The sequence below is a fragment of the Neodiprion pinetum genome, chromosome 1, assembly GCF_021155775.2.
Source record: "Neodiprion pinetum isolate iyNeoPine1 chromosome 1, iyNeoPine1.2, whole genome shotgun sequence".
NCBI lineage: Eukaryota > Metazoa > Arthropoda > Insecta > Hymenoptera > Diprionidae > Neodiprion > Neodiprion pinetum.
This window is the reverse complement of record NC_060232.1, coordinates 7,006,784-7,026,753: the sequence shown is the minus strand read 5'-3', so window position 1 is coordinate 7,026,753 and position 19,970 is coordinate 7,006,784. Positions and strand designations below refer to the sequence as shown.

Sequence of the window (19,970 nt, the reverse complement as noted above, 5' to 3'; positions counted from 1 at the left end):
TTTCATCTCTGATCCGTGAATAATTGTAGAACAAGTTTCGGTATAGGTGTATACACCTGTACATTAGTTCGCAACTTGTTAATTATATAACGCGTCAATGAACTCTTTGGGTTTCGCAAGTATGAAACAATTTTTTTTTTTTTTTTAAATTAACAAAATAGCAACAAAAAAAAACCAGCGCTTATGTTATACACATTTTTTACACTTTTAAGGACGTTTGCGTACTGGCAAAAAGTTTTCGGCCGAGGAAAGCGGTGATATTTCATGAGATTTGTGCACACCGTTCGATCGATCGCGAATCTACGTACATCCATTATACTCGAGTATAGATCTCGATCAGATCTAACTAAACCTATGCATATGTAACTCAAACATTTAGTCGCAAACCGTTTCTGCGAATTTTTATACATGTTCGCAGAATTTTGGATTTCTTTTTTTTTTTTTTATATCATACCAATCTGCAACGTGCTTGCACATACGTCGGTTCGTATTTATACTCGGCTGTTTTGAATAAAGAATTCAACTGTGAAAAGTTGGACTGTATTGAAACGCGAATTCTAGCATCGTAATTCTGCCTTCTGTAAAGACAGGAGCTGGTATGCTAATTTTCTAGAAGTATTTCCTGGTTCACTGGATACCTCGCAATTTACACGAGCCACATTTAAGATTTCCTGCGGGCCTTAATTCGCGCGCTTATATTTATTTATAGAAAATTGTCCCCGTATCACGCAGCTCTCGCTTGATCTGCGATCGAGGCTGGGATAATTATTGCAGATATAGGTATAATGATATATTATGTCTGATTGCGCAAATCTTTCATGCAATAAGGATTCAAGGTAAGGTGAATGGTGGTAAAACAGGGAATATTCTTATCGGTGTAACATTCTTTCGAATATATAGGCGCACGATTAAACTTTGAATAAAATTCTTTTCATCATTCATACGCGATAAAAGTGAAGAACAATAACAAGAAATAAGAATCTACGAAACTTTTCTTCGTATTCTTCACGTAGTGTTGTTTCCACTTGTTTTTATTTTTATTATTCTTTGTTGTTTCGTTTTCGTCTTTCATAAATCAAATCTACCCTTTTCTCCCACCGCTGTTAAAATTTGTTGTTTCCTATTCTTCTCATTGTGACCTTATCCTGCAAGTCGTATGTTTCAACGACGAACAAGAAGAGACACCCGGCTTTTTTCTTCCTTTTCCTCTTCATCTTATTATCATTATTCTTATACTTTTCTTAAATAACAAAACAAGTTGTAAATATTTTCCTGTACACACAGGTATATATTACATGAAATCGTAGCAATAAAATTATAAGCTGTTACAAGAAGAAAGTCGAGAAAAACAGCTCGCGGCAATAACCGCAAGATATTCCATTCGTACTGCTCTTGTTAAAAGTTCTTCCAAACGATTAAACTTGCTTTATGATCCAAAGTTTCGTCCAGTTTATATTTATACACGGTAAAAGTGGAATTTCTCTCCCATTCCATTCCATTCCATTCCCTTCTTTCGACGCTTTTCTCCGAATAATTATTTTGGAAAATATTTATATCATCGTCGGTTAAACGGCGTTAAGCATCTCTCAATTCTTACGTCACGCATCTGGAACTACGTTGATCCGGCAAAGGCGTGACGCAATCTACGTAATAGCGTTTAAACACTCCGATCCGCCTACGAGGATTTAGCACTATTCTAAACTCGATAGAAATATACAAGACGGCTTCGTCATCGGCGAAGAATCAATGACGAGTGTCCGCAGGCTTGGAATTGACCCGTTCGATGAGTTCAATCAATTTAAGGTCTGATTTTAATATCCCCGCGGGAAAATTGATAAAAATTGGTGAAAAACGCTACAACAGGTATAATATTATGCAGTTTAAATTCTAACAAACTAATTGAAATCCTCGAACTAAAATTCGAACAAACTGTTTTACCTGTGTGGAAAAAAAAGAGAGAAAAATATAGGAAACAAGTTAATTTTGTACGAAAAATAAGATGATTTATGTGAGGAATGCTGAGGAGAAACAAATATAAAACACAAAAACTTGTAGTTGTTCCGAAAACTTCACGTAATTGAAATTTTATTGATATTGCATTATTGATAATCGATTACGTTACGCTTGCCTTATTCGTCGTTCAATTTTACGTAAAATTATAAACTTTTTATGACTTCTTCATAAAAATTGGTAATTCCATAGCTAATATTCCTTCCTATTCACTGGGCTTACTTTTATGGGAAAAAAGTTCTGAAATAGAAAAGTTCCGCGGTATAATATGCTTTGCTAACGCCTGGAATATGTTATACATATTAATTAATACGTGTCGTTAAAAAGAAGTCTTGCAAATTATCTCCCAGTAATAAAATATCACATCGGTATAAAAAGCAAAAATCGGGAAACCTTGATCAGATATATTTTCATACATTATTAATAATCGTATGTGTAAAGATCGATTAGGATAGTGCAGATAGATGAAGATTAAACGTATCCGTCTGTTATATTATATCTATATCGTGTATCGCGGTAAAGTTTTTCATTTCTTTTGACTTACCTTCTTTATTTTTCATCGTTACCCCTTCACTTTCACGTACAGGTTAAACTTTGATCCGCGCTTTATATCCTCGACGTTTTTTTTTTTTTTTCTCTCTTTACTCCGGCCTCTTGATCCCCGGAAATGATAGGAACTCGTCTCGGAGAAAAATACCATCTCTTCGTTTGAGCGATGTTTTGGTGTCGAAAATATCTGTAAAGTACAGGGTTCACCACTTACGCACGTTCACTCCTCGTATGTGTTATATAAGTTGTAAAAAGTTTTCCCGTGTATAAAAAAAAGAAAAAAAGAATAAAAGAAAAACATAACGCGCACCTAAACTCCTCTTACACGACTTTCACGTACGATCGGTTGCTTGTCGACATTATAAAAACGTGTAACCTGGCTGTCGAGTCTTGGGTAACAAATAACCATCAGCAAAGTTTTTTCTCACCCGTGTGCATCTCCAAAAATTTCACATTTTAAGCAAACAAATTTTATAGGTATCTAAAATAAATTTGTAGTTAGGTGAAATAAGAGCAAAGTATGTGATAAAAGTTATTCAATAACATCGGACCTTTTTCTCAAACTATTTGTTTAATCAATGATATGCCCTATCATGTAGGTACATTATACATACGTTTAATGAAAAAAAAAAAAAGAAAAAAAAAACAACGATAGCTAAATATTGTACGAAACTTTGAACATGATAGGTACGTGTGTCTCTAAAATGAATTTTCAGAGATCAAATGTACAATGAAATCAGTCATTCAATCCCGGTGAATTATTTTCTTAATACATCCTATGTTTATTTACCATTATCTCGGTTCGTCGGTAGAAATATAAATCGTACTATAATTAATACACTATAATTTAAAAAATAAAGACTTATCATTGGTTTATTTATTTATTCGTTCATTAATCGTTTCTCGTCGATAAAATAAATCGTAGTTATGTACTTTTACGACAGGCGTGTGAGATTCGATACCTGATCGACGTTTCTCAAATATACACAAGCAGTTATGCGTGTTGGATACAGATATTCTAATTAAAACGGTACTCACCTAAAATCCAATTTCAATCTGACGGATACGAGCCACGGTGTAACGACCTACTTATCCGAAGAATTCAATTCCCTGTACGATGGCAAAAAATTCGATTTTAAAATTGGCCTTTTTCCCATCCCACACATTACACGTACCTGGTATTCTCTCGCAGTCGAGGAATAACGTGCCTGGGGCAATTTTCACATCGGCAAAATCGCTTATTATACACAGGCGATGGTGCACCCGATAGATATTTTATATACTAAATTAGAAGTGACGAATATATAAGATAACGATGTGAACCGTGCCTGTAATGTATTCGGCAGTCACGTTATTTTAAACACGTCCGAAATAGACTAGCGATGAGACATTAAACGAGGGAGAAAAAAAACACGTGTAAAAAATACATGTGATAGAATTTCACCTCGACCGCAATCACGGACAAAACCTAGGAAGGTCAGTGTGCCGAACACGTTGTGGGAACTGGGTGTTATCAATTTGACTCACAAATTCCGGGGGATGTTACTACTGTACATATATATGTGTTACTTATCGTTTTTCACCGCGTCTGAATCAGGTTTTAAAACGTTTGACATTATCTATGCACAGCTTGTATGGAAAAATACTTTACTTCTGAAAATTGTAGAGCGCGGTTTATAATCTCTAAATTCATCAACTTTATATCGAATAAAACATTTAATTATAAACGGGAGAATATGTCCTGGAATTTTAAATGCAAGGTTCAACAAATTCGAGGATATTAATTTATTGAACTATACTGTAATGAGTGTACTACACAAATTATTGATAAAACTTACTTTCGATGTACATATATGTATGTATATACCCATACATTGCCTGCTCCATTCGTTATGGCATAAAAATTTCTTCTCGTCAATTATTTCGGATTTTATCGCCGTTGAATGTAAACTGTATAATGAGACACGAGAAAGAAAACCGGAGGCAGTTGGCAAAAATTGTACGAAAGATCGATCGATCCGGGTTTCCTACCAAGAAGCAAATACACTATGCCGCCACAGGAAGTAGGTAATCACCTCTAGATCAACCGCTACCGATCGCTTCGTGTGTGGATGTAAGATACATTGTCCTCAGTAACGCGTAACGCAAGTCTCCGGGTTCTAAGCTAATCGAGTGAGACAACCTGACGTGTGTGAACCATCCAACGTCCTGGAGAAAGGTCGTTAGCTCGGTCTGCAAAGTCTTTCTCATCCAATGAACTGCATCATGGGGTTTGGTTTGTCGCGTTTATTCACCGTTATAACATACGAGATAAAGAGAAGGAATAAACGGAGAGGAAATGCCGAGTTCTACATTGATCAGACGTATAATCTCGCTGCTCAGAAACTGGGCGTCATACGTAGTGCTTCAGGTTTTCATCGTTGCAAGTTTATGCTCAATATTACTCCAAGCATTTGAACTATTTCGCGACGTTACTTCGGCAAACTGCTCCGTGAAGTTCTTCGCAGTTCCCTCTTTTTTTTTGCATTCATACCTCAGATCTAGCGAAGGTAGAAAGAAACCTTCAGCAACATTGTTGGAACACCCATGCACCGATATCCGACTGCCTATCTTTGCAGTCGTGGCGTAACAAAATTCCATTGTTCACTCTGAGGCAGTACGCGTTGCAATATTGGACTATGACTGGTCCATACCTAGTTGTGTTTTAATCGGTGAACGATCATCGGAAAGTAGAAAGCCGCGAAGTCTGTCTTGCGTAATTTTCACTTGACCGCGATCAAGCCTGACGATCGATTGACGAACTGATCGTTCCGCGGATATAACACTCCAACAACTATACATATGAAAAGAGAAGGGTAAACGAGACTTCTCCTTCCCCATTTTCTCGTCAGTCTCCCTCTTTCTAGTATTTTTTATTTTATTTTTTTTCTTCTATTTGGAGAAAGATTATTCTAAACTGCAGAGAGATTAGTGATTCCTCCTCATCCTGGTCCAGGTGAATTTTCGTTTTCCGTTGGCCGCAAAACACGGAGGAATATGTAAGCAGAGGGGATTGGAGGCAAAAACCACCGCCGGAAAACGAGTCTTACAGTCGAGCTCTGAGGCAGGATTCTTTTGAATTGTTTGAAAAGACATTATGGAAATTAGGGTCTCTGGTACATTGGGTCGAAGGAAAGATGTCGGGGCTCGACCCTTGTGCGGAGAAGCTTTCCTGAAAGCTGGTTCAGGTACTGTCGCGGTTGTTAGAGCCACGCGGAAACCCAACTGTGTTCCGCGATTCCTCCATTGACGATCTTTTAATCACCGCGATTACACGCACTCGAAATCCCAATCACTGTTAACCTCGCGATTCGTCAATCTGACGCGTTGATCATACCCTTTAATTAATTGACGCCCGGTTCTACAGGCCTTGTGACGTAGCTAATTGACACGCATTCGGAGCAGGGAAATAAAACACTTTGACGACAAAAAAGCAAAGCAGAGCTTTAAGGCCGTGTAATTGATTGGATGAACGCATCGATTTAAGTTATAATATCACGGTGTATACAAACTTGGTGAAATATTTATCCGTATGGTGTAATAAAAATTGTATAAATAATGACGTAGTGTTAGAACAAATCTCTTTGATAGAGTCCAGAATTGTAGATCCCAATTCTGATGCACTCCACCGCGTAATCTGCGAACGATACAGGATCTGGCAGGTGATTAATTGGTACTCGCACTGCTGTAGTTGGCGCCTCTCGGTAACCACTATATATGCATTAAATGCCGTGAGATAGAACCTGCGTAAATCTTATTCACAATTTGCATTTTAATTGCAAACCTTCGAGTTTCCCATCTCAGGGTAACGCGATTCTAAGCCAATCCGACCGATCCTTCCCCTAATCGTGTTGTAACGGTGATCAATCTATTGGACGCGCATAACCTTATCTACCTTCATTCGGATAAATCGTACACATTGAGGAACCGGATCATGTCAGTCGTTCAATGAATCGAACAAACCAAATGCGAAAGTAATCGTTCAGTTTTACTGTCCTTTATGAAGCGGCGGTGTCTATAAAGTATCCAAAACCGAAACTCTTACGTCGGTAAAGCAGGGCACGATATGCATGCAAAATACCGTGTTATTCACTTGGGAACATCCCGTAAATAGAAACTCATAAATTTTCCGACAAGTCTTGCGGAAGGAAACGACCCGTTTTCCGTTCCAACCCGTGGTTTAACTTCATCATTAAGTATTAGGGGTAGAGTTTTAGGGGTGGGTCGAACGACTTGGATCCTGAAAATCATGATGTTGCCTGGGCCAGAACTGATACGACGCTCGCATCTGCTACTCCTGATACTCCAGGGGCTCGTTGACTAGTTTCCTTACAGGAATTCAAAGTTTCACGGGTATATTGACCACTGGGCGAGTTCTCAACACGAACGTACCCATATTAACATCTCTCTTATCCCCGTTGCCGTCCGTCCACTCGTCGACGGGCTCTTTTATACGTACCGATTTATTAGCGAATCAATATTCTGCAAGGAGACCTGTAGAGGGACGATAAATAATTGTCTCCTTGACGAGAACAGACTTCGCGCAGTAGGGCAGGAAGGAAAAGAGGATGCGTGGATGGTGAGTTTTTTAAAAATGAATTGTTGTCTCTTGTCGACATGCAAAAATTTTCGAGATGGTGCGAAGACTGTCAGCTGGGACCAATCGGTAAAACTATCTCCTCAATTTCGTAAAGCTTAACGTCAAGGAATCGTCGAGAGTCCGATAAACCGGAAATAAAGCCTTATTTACGAGGCTAGAGCGGAAAATTCATGATAATTTTTCATCGTAAATCAACCCATCAATCTTGGGTAATGAAAGGAGAAAACCCGTTGTGCAGTTATGACTTGTGGAAATTGAACTCCGAATGTATAAAAGTGTCGCAGTAAAATGTGTAAATTACAGCGTTTTATACGTAGAGCGTAATTCGTCCATGGCGTGATATTAAACCGAATGAATCGTGAGACGTTTAATTTGGCACGTTGTTGTGAATATATTTTATACCCGTAGATGATATTAAATCAGGCCCTATCAAAAACGGTGAAAAATTCTTACAAACATCTTGCATACGTAACGCAATCACGTTCAGCCTATACACATGAAATGTTATTGTCTTTTCTCATTTCATTCTCTCATTCGGAGAATGTTTTTTCAACACGGAATTCCCATTGAAACAAACCTATGTCAGACAAAAAGTTCGTGCGTATCTCACAGGCGAAGGTTCGCCTTCGAAACTGGGCTACTCGAACACAATGAGTTGTATAGCAGTCACTCTGCACCTGGTCAAGCAACAAGTAGCGAACGAGGTGCGACCACAACGAAGCTCGTCAAACGCTGATATCGAGCAGTTTAACGTGGCTTTTACCCCGTTTACGTATTTTGTACACGCGCGTGGCGACATGCTGCATACTGGACTACTTTTAGGACGAATTTCCAGGTGGTGGCTTCCGTGCTACAGCATGCCCGTCAAAGACGCATCGCACACTCGGTTTTCTTTCATTCGCAAGGGGTCCGGAGACCAAAAACTCGAACCGTTAGAAACTGAGGGGAATGAGATTGGCATTAAGGTTTTTTCCGCTCTCTCCACAACCCCTTTAGCGCAATCAATATAGCATCAAATTTTGGGAACGGTTGGAACAGTCGAGTACATCGTATTGATCGGTATCGGATGGATCTGGATATGATCAAACTTCTTTTCAATGAGAAGGATGAGGAATATCAAGATCGTGACTGAAGACAGTGCCGAATTTAGGACCGTTCGAGGTTACTTTGTTACGAATATCAGTTTTTCATGCAGGCGTCATGACGAAATTGCTGAAAATGAATGATACTATCCCGGGTGTTATTGTATAAACATGACGCGATTGCAAATGCCAATCGCACATCTTTGGCAGTTATGATGGACGAAAAATTCTAGGTGGTCACGTTATTGGACTCTATATATATATTGAAGGTTCGTGACCTTCGACTGCTTAATTATTGGGAAGGTCAAGAAGAACTACCAAAACTATTTCTTTGTATTCGACGTTTCGGCCGGACCCAGCCAGCCATTATCAAACAAAGACAACTATCCTGAGCGCTTAAGATGTTCTTGGCTTGGTGACAGAGGAGGAAGTGAAGTTATTGGCTTGACTGAAGAGAGGGTGCAGGGTTGAAAAGATGAATCAGACCGAGGCGACTCAACCGTTGCAGCACATTCATTACTATCCGTGTATAAGTGCGATGCCTGGTGCAGCAGTTTTTCTGTTGCATCGACCCCCATGCAGCGATGTGTGAGGAGGGATCACGTTGGAAAGGCACATTGCCAAGTCTGGCCGGAGCAAGAGTATTAGAAACAAGAGCCCCAGGTAGTCATGGAGAGGGAAAAAAAAGAGGGAGGAAGGTCGAGCCCCTATAAACGCAGCCGGCGTACTTGTGTTGAATAAAATACGTTAGTAAAAACTTGTCCGGCGTTACATTCTGCTGGCTTACTCGTCAGCTGGTTGGTGGCTAGTATCGTGTCAGTTATTCTCGAGCCATTCTGCGGTCGGGTGGTGTCATCGAATTGACAATATGGGAATCCGTTATCCCGATTTTGGTTGTATTTTTTTCCAGTGAAAGAGGCAGAAACGATGAATACAAATATACTTAATAAGTGCAGCGACGAATTGTCATCTTGAGAAAATGACTGCAGTGAGAAAGAGATAAATATATATATATATAACTAATCTGTAGAAAACTAAACGGTTTTTCTGTGCATCGACTCGGTTGTAAATCATAAAACTTGTTCGTTTCGGACGGAGAGACAGTTTCAATTGAATGGATCGAATCATCATTCCCATACATCGATATAACATGGAAACATTTGCCGGGCGCATTGATCAAACTGACGCGTTACATGCTCGTTCAAGAAATGTTTACAACTTTATCAAGATAATCGTCGTTACTTACAATGAGACTGTCTCTCATCGAGAGTCCGCGTGTATAAAGATGAATTTTAGTGTACAGTGAACGTATGGAACTTTCTACACTGTTGGCCGTTGTCATAGAACTTTTAGTCTGGTCATGGCATGAGGTGATTGTCGGTCCTAGATGCTCATACAATGTGGCAGCTTTTGTCTTGAGGGTATAGATAAGCTGGCACCGACAACGGGGAATAGAAAAGACCCTGTAATGCAGTTTCGTGTCGACTTATCGAGTTGATTTCACGACTACAAACAGTAGGATATGCTCGCTGCACGCTTTGTGGAATGGAAGAGGTACCGTGGTCAGGAATTCGTTATGCGCTGCTTCTCTACCAGATGTAAACGTACTCTGCATTGCTGCAGCCCTGCAGCTCTTGGATAGAAAGTTTGCCAAACGACGACCACGATTTCTCACTATTTTCTACGTGGTTCTCACCGAGTATCAAACGTGCTGCTCGAACCAATATAACCTAGCCAGACTCTACTCTCACGACCAACGATACCTAACCTATGCCAATATCCGTGCGGCCAGTTCTTCCTGGATAGTTTATATCGAGGTCACCGTGTAGACCGCGATGGTAATCTGAAGTTCCTTTGACCACGAACGATAGACTCCGGGTAAAACGAGGTGACATGCCAAGTGCTAACCAAATTTTACCAAGCTCCATCGCCATTTGTGTGCCAATACGCTTGATGAATGACTAGGTGTTAGTACAAATAGTGAGGGAAAGTCGGACGGTAACGTAGGATTTTTGACGTTTTAGAATTACGGCAAAACTTGATTATTTTTACAGTTTGACATTTGTCCATGGTCGTTAAAAGGCAAAAAATACAAACGTTAAGTAATAGATTTGAGATTTTCCGAGAATTTCCAGTCACTTGAAACCCTACCCGATAGAGAAAACTTCTATTCGTGGAATAGTGGAATAGAGGTACCTCTACTTATCATACGTTTCATGGTACGGTAAGCGATGCATGTGAGTCACAGATAAAGGTGACGTTGAAGTTTGTGTATACGCTGTAGTTTCATCATCAGAGTACGTATTCAAGGAAACAGTCAGCTGCAGGGACAATTAACGTGTTAACCAGAGACTAGAAAAGCCCGGAAGCCAAAAGAATTCGATCGATTAATCTACATCGAGCCTCTAACGAAACTATTATCTTGATGCAGGTATTCAGGTCTCCCATTTCCCTGCTTTAATTCTTCCTCGCCTCGTTTGTTAGTCATTCACCTCTGACTGACTTTTGATGACGCCAGGGACTCCAATTTGAGAATTATATCACATCGGTTTGATATTATTCGTCTCCTCTGCACCAACGTCTCAGGTGAAACGCGACTTTGCACATGGTAAATCTAGTGTTACGCGTACGCTCGTGCCGACGCTTAGTTTGCGCTAGACACGCGATATCCGTTTGTCACGTGGCCCGCTAGGCGTTAAAAAACGTCGTCGAAGCTAGGCATGGCATGGCGGCAGTAACGGCGTTGCAGACGGGAGGGTGGCGGCCGGATGACGCATAGAGAACCTGAAAGAGTCGGTTTCTCTCTCTGTCGAGAGAAGCTGCTGGAGTCGGTAGTGACTGGCGGTAGTTTGAGGAGCCTCGCTGCCTTCTGTTAGTCTTGGTCCGACATTCGTTCCCTCGGCGTCTATCGTCCCGGGCGCCCGGCGTCTCGCGTCATCGAAGCGTCGAAAGCGATTGGTTTTTCTGTTGTTATCACCTTCGGTGCAATTGTCGCATCTACTAGAAGTAGCGTCGAGGCCCAACGATCGGCCGTCAGTCGTCCGTGTTCCACTTTTGAAAATTATAGGAACAGCTCGACGCGTAGGCGGGTATAATCTACATGTTTGCATATGCATTGTGTCGTGGATTAGTGTAAGACTCGGATCACTGGGAAATGGGAACCAGCGTGAATATAACCGCCAAGACTGGAATTGGAAAATATCATAAATCGATTTTCGACTCCAATCGATTCTCGGAGATTATTGCGGTCGTTCGCCTACGGTTTAATTCGTCGTCTCGTCCACAATCTGAAGGAATTCTGCGTCTGGAAACGAGTTTGTGTAATCAGTTCGATTCTGGATCGCGAACCGGACGGATGGTATTCGGAGTTTATTATTACCGAAGTGAACTTGTACGCGGATTTTTATACCTCGACGAATCTTCGCAACCTTCTCTTGCCGTATTTTTCATCTGCTGTGTCAAGTGCGATTATTGAATATTCTCTTTTCCACCGCGTAGAAGAAAGTTAATCGAGAAATCGTTGGATTTCTACGTATACAACAGTGTACACACAGTGGTACGTCGATCCAGCTGGTCTCTGATAGTTTGAAAAAAGTGCGAGTGCGTTGAACTGTAAATAAATTAACAATAAAAAAGAAACCGTTAAAAACAGTGATCGAGGAAAATTGACACAATATCCGAATCAAGTTTCTACCGAGAGCGATGAGGATTGAGATATTTAAAGTGGTAGTCAACGGACCAGAGTATCTGTCGACTGGATTTTGGAAATATTCACGGCAAAGTTTTTAGCGGCGAAGGTGTTGACCCCATAAACAGAGTGGATATTGAAAAGTTAAAAATAGAAGTCTGGTAAGAAAAGCGACCGCTTCGGGATACGTGAGTAAGTGAAGTACCAGCTCGTGTTCGTGTGAAAGGAGGTGGTACAATCGTCGAAGTCGAAGTAGAAAAAGAAAGAAGAAAGTAAGGAGGGAATAGAAGGGGAGGAAGGACAGAGCTGCGACCGTTGATTCGGAGATAAGCCGAGGGGGACGAAATTTCTCGGTTCCCACTGAGTTACAAGAGTTACGCCAAAGAGGACGACGCGAGAGAAAGAAAATTGAAGTGAAAAGGATGACGCGGAACAAGCAGCAGATTTTTCCCCTGCGTCCTTTTGCCACCCTTGGACGACGCTTGCTGCGGGAGAAATTGTTCAGGAGGTGAGTGTGGGTGGGTGGATGGCAAAAATCGCGTAGCTGCCACTGTCGGGCCTGACGCCTGACGTCATTCGACGTGTGTCCCGCGGCCAGAATCGTTACGTTTCGACAATTTGTGCCCCATGCTACAAGGCTCATCATTATACCCGATCCGCGAGTCGGTGGCCATTACTCACGCCTGAATCGTCTTTTTTCTTCCAACACGCGACGCTCGTTTGCAACATCTTTTTAGGCCTCTTCTTTAACGTATACTTGTCAATTTATGCCTTCGGCTGTACGCTGTTTCTTCTTCTTCTTCTTCCATGGCATTCCACGTTGTATCGTATTCTCAGCCTCTCCAGGCTGTATACGAAATGTGGTGTCTGGTGATTCTCTGGATACATTGACACCGAAACCGTAGTCGATCTTTCGTACCGAATGGCCGAGGCTGTGTCAACCGGTCGTTACTACTTGAGATTTTAATGTGAGAGACTATTCGCTGCAGAAATGGTTTGAAAAATCGGTTGCCATTCGTTTCGAAATTATTCTTCAAGTTACAGGCTATTTGCGAAAATTTTCATCGTTCACCCGCAGGTACTTATGTTTTCGAGAAATCGTACGGTAACAAGCCTCTAGGAATCGACAGAAATCGTGCGTCACAAAAATAGTGGAAATCGTTGTAAATTTGTGAAATCTTTAGTTACGAAATATATCGAAGTGGATGTACTTGAATCATGCGTAAGCTCGGCATTGCGTACCTACAATATATGTATATATACGTGTATTACAATATGTTCGTAAGCGTTTACAGTTGCGAATGTAGATGCGTGAATGTCTTTCATGTGTATTTGGGTCTCGGGGGAATTCGGTTATGCTTAACCACGAAGCGAATAATATGTATGCTCATGGGTCTGTGTGTATAATGAATAAGTCATGTTGACCATGAAACGTTAAAGTCTAAGGTCCGGCAGCTCTGCAAGCCTTGGTGCACGTCACGAGGAAATTCTCGCACGCGTTTCAAATACCCACCACTTCGCTTCGTACCTACTCGACACCGAGGTTGTTGTTTATTCGCTAGACGTAACGAGAAAGGAATCATTGTTTCGCCAAAAGTAAATCATACTCGAGTACTTTCGGTACTTGACACTCGCCAAATATTTTTCAAGAACTGCAATCTTATTTTACACGACAATTTATTTTATCTTTTTGCTTCTTTATTTCTTCCATCAATTTTGGCATCGTCTCGTCAATGAATCTTCTTTGAACCTGATCTTATCCAACCACCGAGTCTCGAGTGTGACGATCACTGTTCACAATTCTCTCGTAATACGCAACCTCGAAGCGAACGAGGCAAAGTACTTGAGACATCGATGCACACGTAGGACGAGGAAGGCCAACAGCCTGCAGGAAAGACGGTCTGAGACTCTGTGCGCGCATTCCATTGGCAACTACACCGTCGGCACTCGAGTTCATGGAAACGAAACCCCGACGTCGTCTTCAAAGTAACGTCGCAATCGGATTTTTCTTCGACGATTTTCTCCGAACATGAATATTATTTTATTCGTATTGCGAATCTGTAAAAAAAAAATTCCCCTTCGATGCGTATCTGAAAACCTTTCGTAAATTATTCGCGACTATCCTCAGGTGATCGGTTAATGCAGAACACCCTGTACGTTAGTGTATACATACACACACACACATATATATATATATATAAATTTTTTCGAGGGTAAAAGTTATCTCATTAGCTGTTCCGCGTACTCTGGAAATAAAAGTTTACCGACTATACGTATTATACGGTTAGCCCCGAGGAAGAGCAGCAGCAGCAGCAGCAGCAGCAGCAACATCAGCTCAAGCAGAGCGCCTCTACTCGATGTTTTGTATCTCTAATCCCATTATAAATTAGCCAGCTCATCCTATACATTGTGAATAAAGTCCATACTACTATATCCGTACGAGTAGAAGTTTGAAATTCTGCTTACACCGTAGATTTTCATCCGCTGCGCCGGATGTAGTTGAAAATTTCGCGACGTCGCAATCATCTATACACGGCGCGCCGACGAAAAAGGTAAAACAGTTTTAGTAGAACTAAATTTAGAGAGGCGACAGTATTTAGCGTGGATATACGTATACGTATATATATGTATACCTGTGCAAAGGATCTGGTCGTTCGAAACGCGAGGCCGTAGCAACAGTCGGCAGTCAAGAGTCTCGGGGAGGATGAAAGCGGCCCTCTTTCATCTGCTGCACAGATTGTCGTTCGTCACATGACCGGAAACTGCGGTATCGTGTGTCACCGGCGCGTGTCGGACGGAAAATCTTCCCCTCTTTTATTCTCGGAGGGATTTCTCTCCCTCGTCAAGAAAATACCCAGAGAGTCGAGACTCCGCGCGAAGTACAGGAAATGTCTGCTACTATCCCCGATGACTTCCGAGAGCCAAGTCCTCTGACATCCGCCGACCTCTCGATGTCGTTTACCTTCACCTCGCTTCCTTTTTTTGTTTTTTTCTTTTTTTCTTTTTCTTTTTTGCCCCTCTTTTACTCTCGCGTCAAGGATCACACCACCTTATTTCGCAATTGCTTATAGTGTACGGAAGCTACATTACTTTGCACAGAAGCTAAGAAATTTTTTTTGTTTTTCACATTTTACGCTAATTCGGAAAAATGTAAGCTGAAAAATTGGGACGAAATTTGAACCGTCGTTCTTCGGTGAACTACAGTTTCCTCTTCATAAAATAATTAATCAGGCTTTTCTAGTGGCCTTTAAAGGTTGAACAGGGAGGGGCTGAATAGGAGGAAAAGAAGAGTTACGCTCGATACAACTGACAGAAGTGAACTTGAGAAAATGATGACTCTTCCTTTTCTCTCTTCTCTCTTCTCTCTTCTCTCTGGTTATTAAAATGTCTGACCTCTTTTCGCGAACGACTCCGCAGTCAACGAAGAGGTGTCGACGTGTACGTTATCCATTATCTCTATCCTCGTGGTTTAACTATAGCTTACTCTGAACCGCGACAAGGTTTCGCGGCGAAGGTCGTATATACATACCTACACATATCTTAGCTTGTACGCACGCGGTATTATATACAAACCTATTTTAGGTAGAACGCGTGTATAATAATATACGTATACCTAATGTATAATACCGATGAATATTTACCGAGGTAGGTGGTGGGTACAATGCTTATAGCAGCTATCGCACGCGATTTACTCGCGATATTGTTAAATCCGTCAGAACTGCGGGCCACAAAATTACAAACGTTATTATTCATTTATAACGCGTAACAGCCGTGTGTCGTCGGTGCACCGGGTAAACCCCTAGGAGGTACAGCTGCAGTCCATTCCGAACAACCAGGTGTTGCTAAATCGAATGCTGCCCGTGGTTATACTCGCTTGCCAATGGAATATTATGGGAGGGAATTCAATCGGGCGGATGGATACATCGTGCCGCTGTGAGTTTCACGCAGACCTCGTACAGTTCTTCGCAAACTCGACGAAAACCCAACAGACACGGTAATGCAATTATGCAGGCAATTGCAATGCCCCGGGGAAAATATCAGAAATTTGACCGAGTTGATTATAACAATTATACACACACACACACACCTATACCTATACCTGTATCTAGATTGCAGATGTGCGAATGACGAAGGTTTCACGGTATTTTTTTAATCAGAAAAAAACCTCATTCGCAAGAAGAACGGGAAAAGTGGTGAAATGGAGGTGATTTTTTTCAATCTTCGTTCATTCATTTTTTTACATTACCGCGCAAACTAGCGAATCATTGGTGTTGGAGGTGATTTGGGACTTTAATAACGCCATATTTTCATCCGCATGATCCTGTCGGTAGGTACCGATTAGCATCTTGGGTCTCTTCGCAGTTTCTAATCGCATTATACGTACGTATATTTTATTGACGTTGTTCTGTATGTCGAGCGTGCGGATAGACAAAGTTCAACGTAACCTAGCTACTGCTGGCATAACGGTTATTAAGACAATTGGAAAATTAGATTTCACTTCCGAAGTTCCGTCGAGGCGGACAGACGGAGGGTTAATGGATTTGTTCAGCCTGAGCGTAGCGAGGATGCAGGCTAACTATGATTTTCAAATGAATTATGATCTTATTTTGCAACTAGGTATTTACTTATCCCCGGTATATATCGTGGAATTCTTTCGCGGCTAGCGAGTTCAGTTTATATTTCACGATATAATTAATTTTTATAAATATCGTGCCTGCATTTCGAGTTACGTGTATTGCTGTTAAACTTGAGAGGAAAATCTCTTTTGTACGCTTTCAGAATCACGCGGTGAGAAACAAGACCGACCTCCTCCTCCTTCTCCTCCTTTTACATACCACAACCTGTTCTATTCCGCGTGCGATTTACGGACGGACACAGCCTTGCCTCTCCATTCCTTATCGCGATCAAACTGCTTTTGCTCCACCCTGCCACCTCTCAAACTCACACACCTCTATACACAATATTATATACGTACACATCCATACACACATGCACCTAGATCCGTTTCACTTTTACTCTCTTACGTCGAACTTTGTATGATGATTCAGCCTCGAATATATTCTATTATTATACTCCCCTTTTTTTCGACCCACCGGTTCAGTCATCAGCGGTAATTCTGTCAGCGTCATTTCTCCAATTTCTAATTTTTTTTTTTTGTCCTTTCTTATTTCGAAAAGTTAACTACGGTTTCGTTCGCCACCCCGACTGAAAAATGAAGATGTAATTTTTCTGATTTTACAGTGCAAAATTTCGCTGATACTCGAAACTGTGATGTTGGGGTGATATTTTGGCGGGAAATTGGAACGGAGCACATGGATACGGCGTGGTTGCGACGAGGCTTATGTACTCTCTACCCCTATATTGATCTGATCGCAGCCGGCGAAGCGGTTTCGCGCGCATGGCGGCATCGCGGCCACCTCCGGCCTTTAATCCGTCGCGACGCCCTCCGTCGTCGGGTTCAGTGGGCGTTCTACCATCGAGAAAGTGTAGCGGGTGACCGTTTCTTACCAGAAAATATAATATTCGTATACTCTTGGAAGTTGGATATAATACGCGAATTACGCCCGGAGTCCGATTCTAACTTTCTACGAATTTTTATTTATTTATTTTTTTTTTACCTAACGTCCGTCGCTGCATCTTTCCTCAAGATTTTCGCTATCTACGCGTAATTAACACGTACGATTTTAACTAATCTCCGCTTTCTTTTCATCCAAACGCTAATCAGTGACGTAATTGCCCGGATCATTCCCGCCCGTTAACAACGATGAACGCGATTCGATCTCTTCCAACACGCATCGTACGACGATCACACTTGCAATGTGACGGTACACGATACGTGCAATTTTACGTGCAATAGCGTAGGTATAAACGTGGCATTGTGATTTTATAAACACGCGCGAGTTTCCTATTCATTTGGTAAAACCATTCGGTTTTGTTTTTTCTCGTCTAATCAAAGTGGCCATTTTTTACATTGACGTGACAAAATGCAAAGTCTGTGACACTCGATGCACGATTCGTTCATTCCACACGTTGCGAATAACGTATCGAAAGATATTTTGAGGTAATCAGCCGCCTCAAACCTCCCTTTTAATACCATTTTTTTTTTTTTATTTCCGATTTTATCGCTCTGGCAGTGGCTTTCTGCGTTGAGAGTTCATAAAATTCCTTTATTACTGCTTTCTTTTCTATACAGTCGATATTATATTTAATTGGCTTTTATAATGGAGTTTTTGGAATATAAAAGAGCGGGTACGAAACTTATCTCGAATCTGCAGGCTTCATTGTCGAGTAACGTCGTTGAAAGAACTCTTTTCGGTACAAAACTGCTATGCTAGCTATTTGATACAGTTTATTTTATACAGGTATACGTACTTTATAATTGTGCAACTCTGCGATATATTTATATCGATTAAAAGTTTTAAAAAATGTTGAACGCATACGTGCAAATATGCTGCACCTCGTGCCGAGATACCTGACCTATCTTACACCTTTAATTCCTGCTGCAATACTCGACCTCCTTTTTCTCCGCTCGTTGTTCGTTTTTTTTGCATCAAATTTGTTCCACTTATTGTTGGATATTATACCTACATACGGATTATATTTACAGTATATGCACACGAGGCGCATCGTACCTTATTTTCAAGGGTACAACAATCGAGGGGCGGGGAGGGGGGGGTCGTATATTATACATACAGACACTTACGGAGTATGTGATGTTTGTCGAAACAATTGCGTTACCTCACACACATTTTGCATACTCGTAGTCTACGTTTTGCGAACGTTGTTATACATACCTATGTATCGCCAGGGGTAGACGTTACCTTTTGTTCTTTATCGATGAGCTTTTTATTTATAAAATTTTTCCCATTTTTCCCATTCGGCCCATCGCTTATCGCAACTCGCGGAAATGGATATTGTTGCAGTCAGTGATTGAAAATAGAAATTCAATTCGGATACTCTCTGTGTATACCTAATACCTGTGTGTATGTATGTGTGAATAGCTGACGGGAATCCACTTTCAAACTACTTCATCCCACGTCGCATCGCTGCATGTGCATTTGTATATGTACACATATATCCATACCTGTTCTATTCAAATTTTCAAACCTCCGAGCAAAGTTCGGTAAGTCAAAGGCAAAGGGACGAATTTCAACGAAGGCTTTAATTAACTTGATAATTGTTTTCATGAGATATATGTGTATACCATATTCAAGTGAGGTAACCAGCTGGTTCAGAATACTACAACCATGGTTGAAATAAATTGAATGAGACAACTGAGTGAAAAAAGAAACCAAGAACGAAGATTTCAATAGTTAAACGTCAACGAATAGATAAAAATGTCGCAAAATTATAACAATTTCTAAGATTTTTATACACGTATATTTTTCATGATGATTTTCCGTTTTACCGGTTACGGTTTTTTCACATCGTTGCTTGTGTCTCAGCCATGGCTCGATTTCGTCAGCTCGTTTATTCTTTGCACCGCTAGACTGCAGGTGAAAAAGTAATTCGTGTTAATATTAAAATATTGCAGATACAGCAGTTCGAAGAAACAACGAGTATAATAAAATGACTAATGTTCATCTGCAGGCTTAGACTTTTATCGAAGAGACAAAATTTTTCGTCGAAAGAAATAAAAAATATAAAAAAATTGTGTTGCCTTGAAACGAATTCAAAGCTAAGCTGAGAATTTTCATGTACGTAGACAACATTGCGATACACTTTTTTCACACTTGTTCTTTTCTTGTCAATTTTTCAGAGAAATCCGCACGGTAGTTTTGAACAAGGGAACGTCCGGACTTGGTTTCAACATCGTTGGAGGCGAAGACGGTGAGGGTATATTCATCTCGTTCATTCTAGCCGGTGGACCGGCGGATCTTAGCGGGGAATTGAAACGTGGCGATCAAATTCTCAGCGTAAATGGAATCAATTTGCGGACGGCGACTCACGAGGAGGCTGCCGCCGCCCTCAAGGTAAACTTCGTTCGCAATTAAATCACCCC

The 19,970-nt window shown here is 41.0% G+C and overlaps 1 protein-coding gene across 19 annotated transcripts in view; it reads left to right on the top strand.

Moving 5' to 3' along the window:
- dlg1 (discs large 1) overlaps positions 1 to 19,970 on the top strand; it is a 390,478-nt gene that overhangs the window by 360,591 nt on the left and 9,917 nt on the right. For all 19 annotated transcript variants that reach the window (XM_069135126.1, XM_069135127.1, XM_069135124.1 and 16 more), the window contains one exon: positions 19,728 to 19,941. In XM_069135126.1, the coding sequence (XP_068991227.1) occupies positions 19,728 to 19,941 (214 nt within the window). The remainder of the gene's footprint in view (positions 1 to 19,727; positions 19,942 to 19,970) is intronic.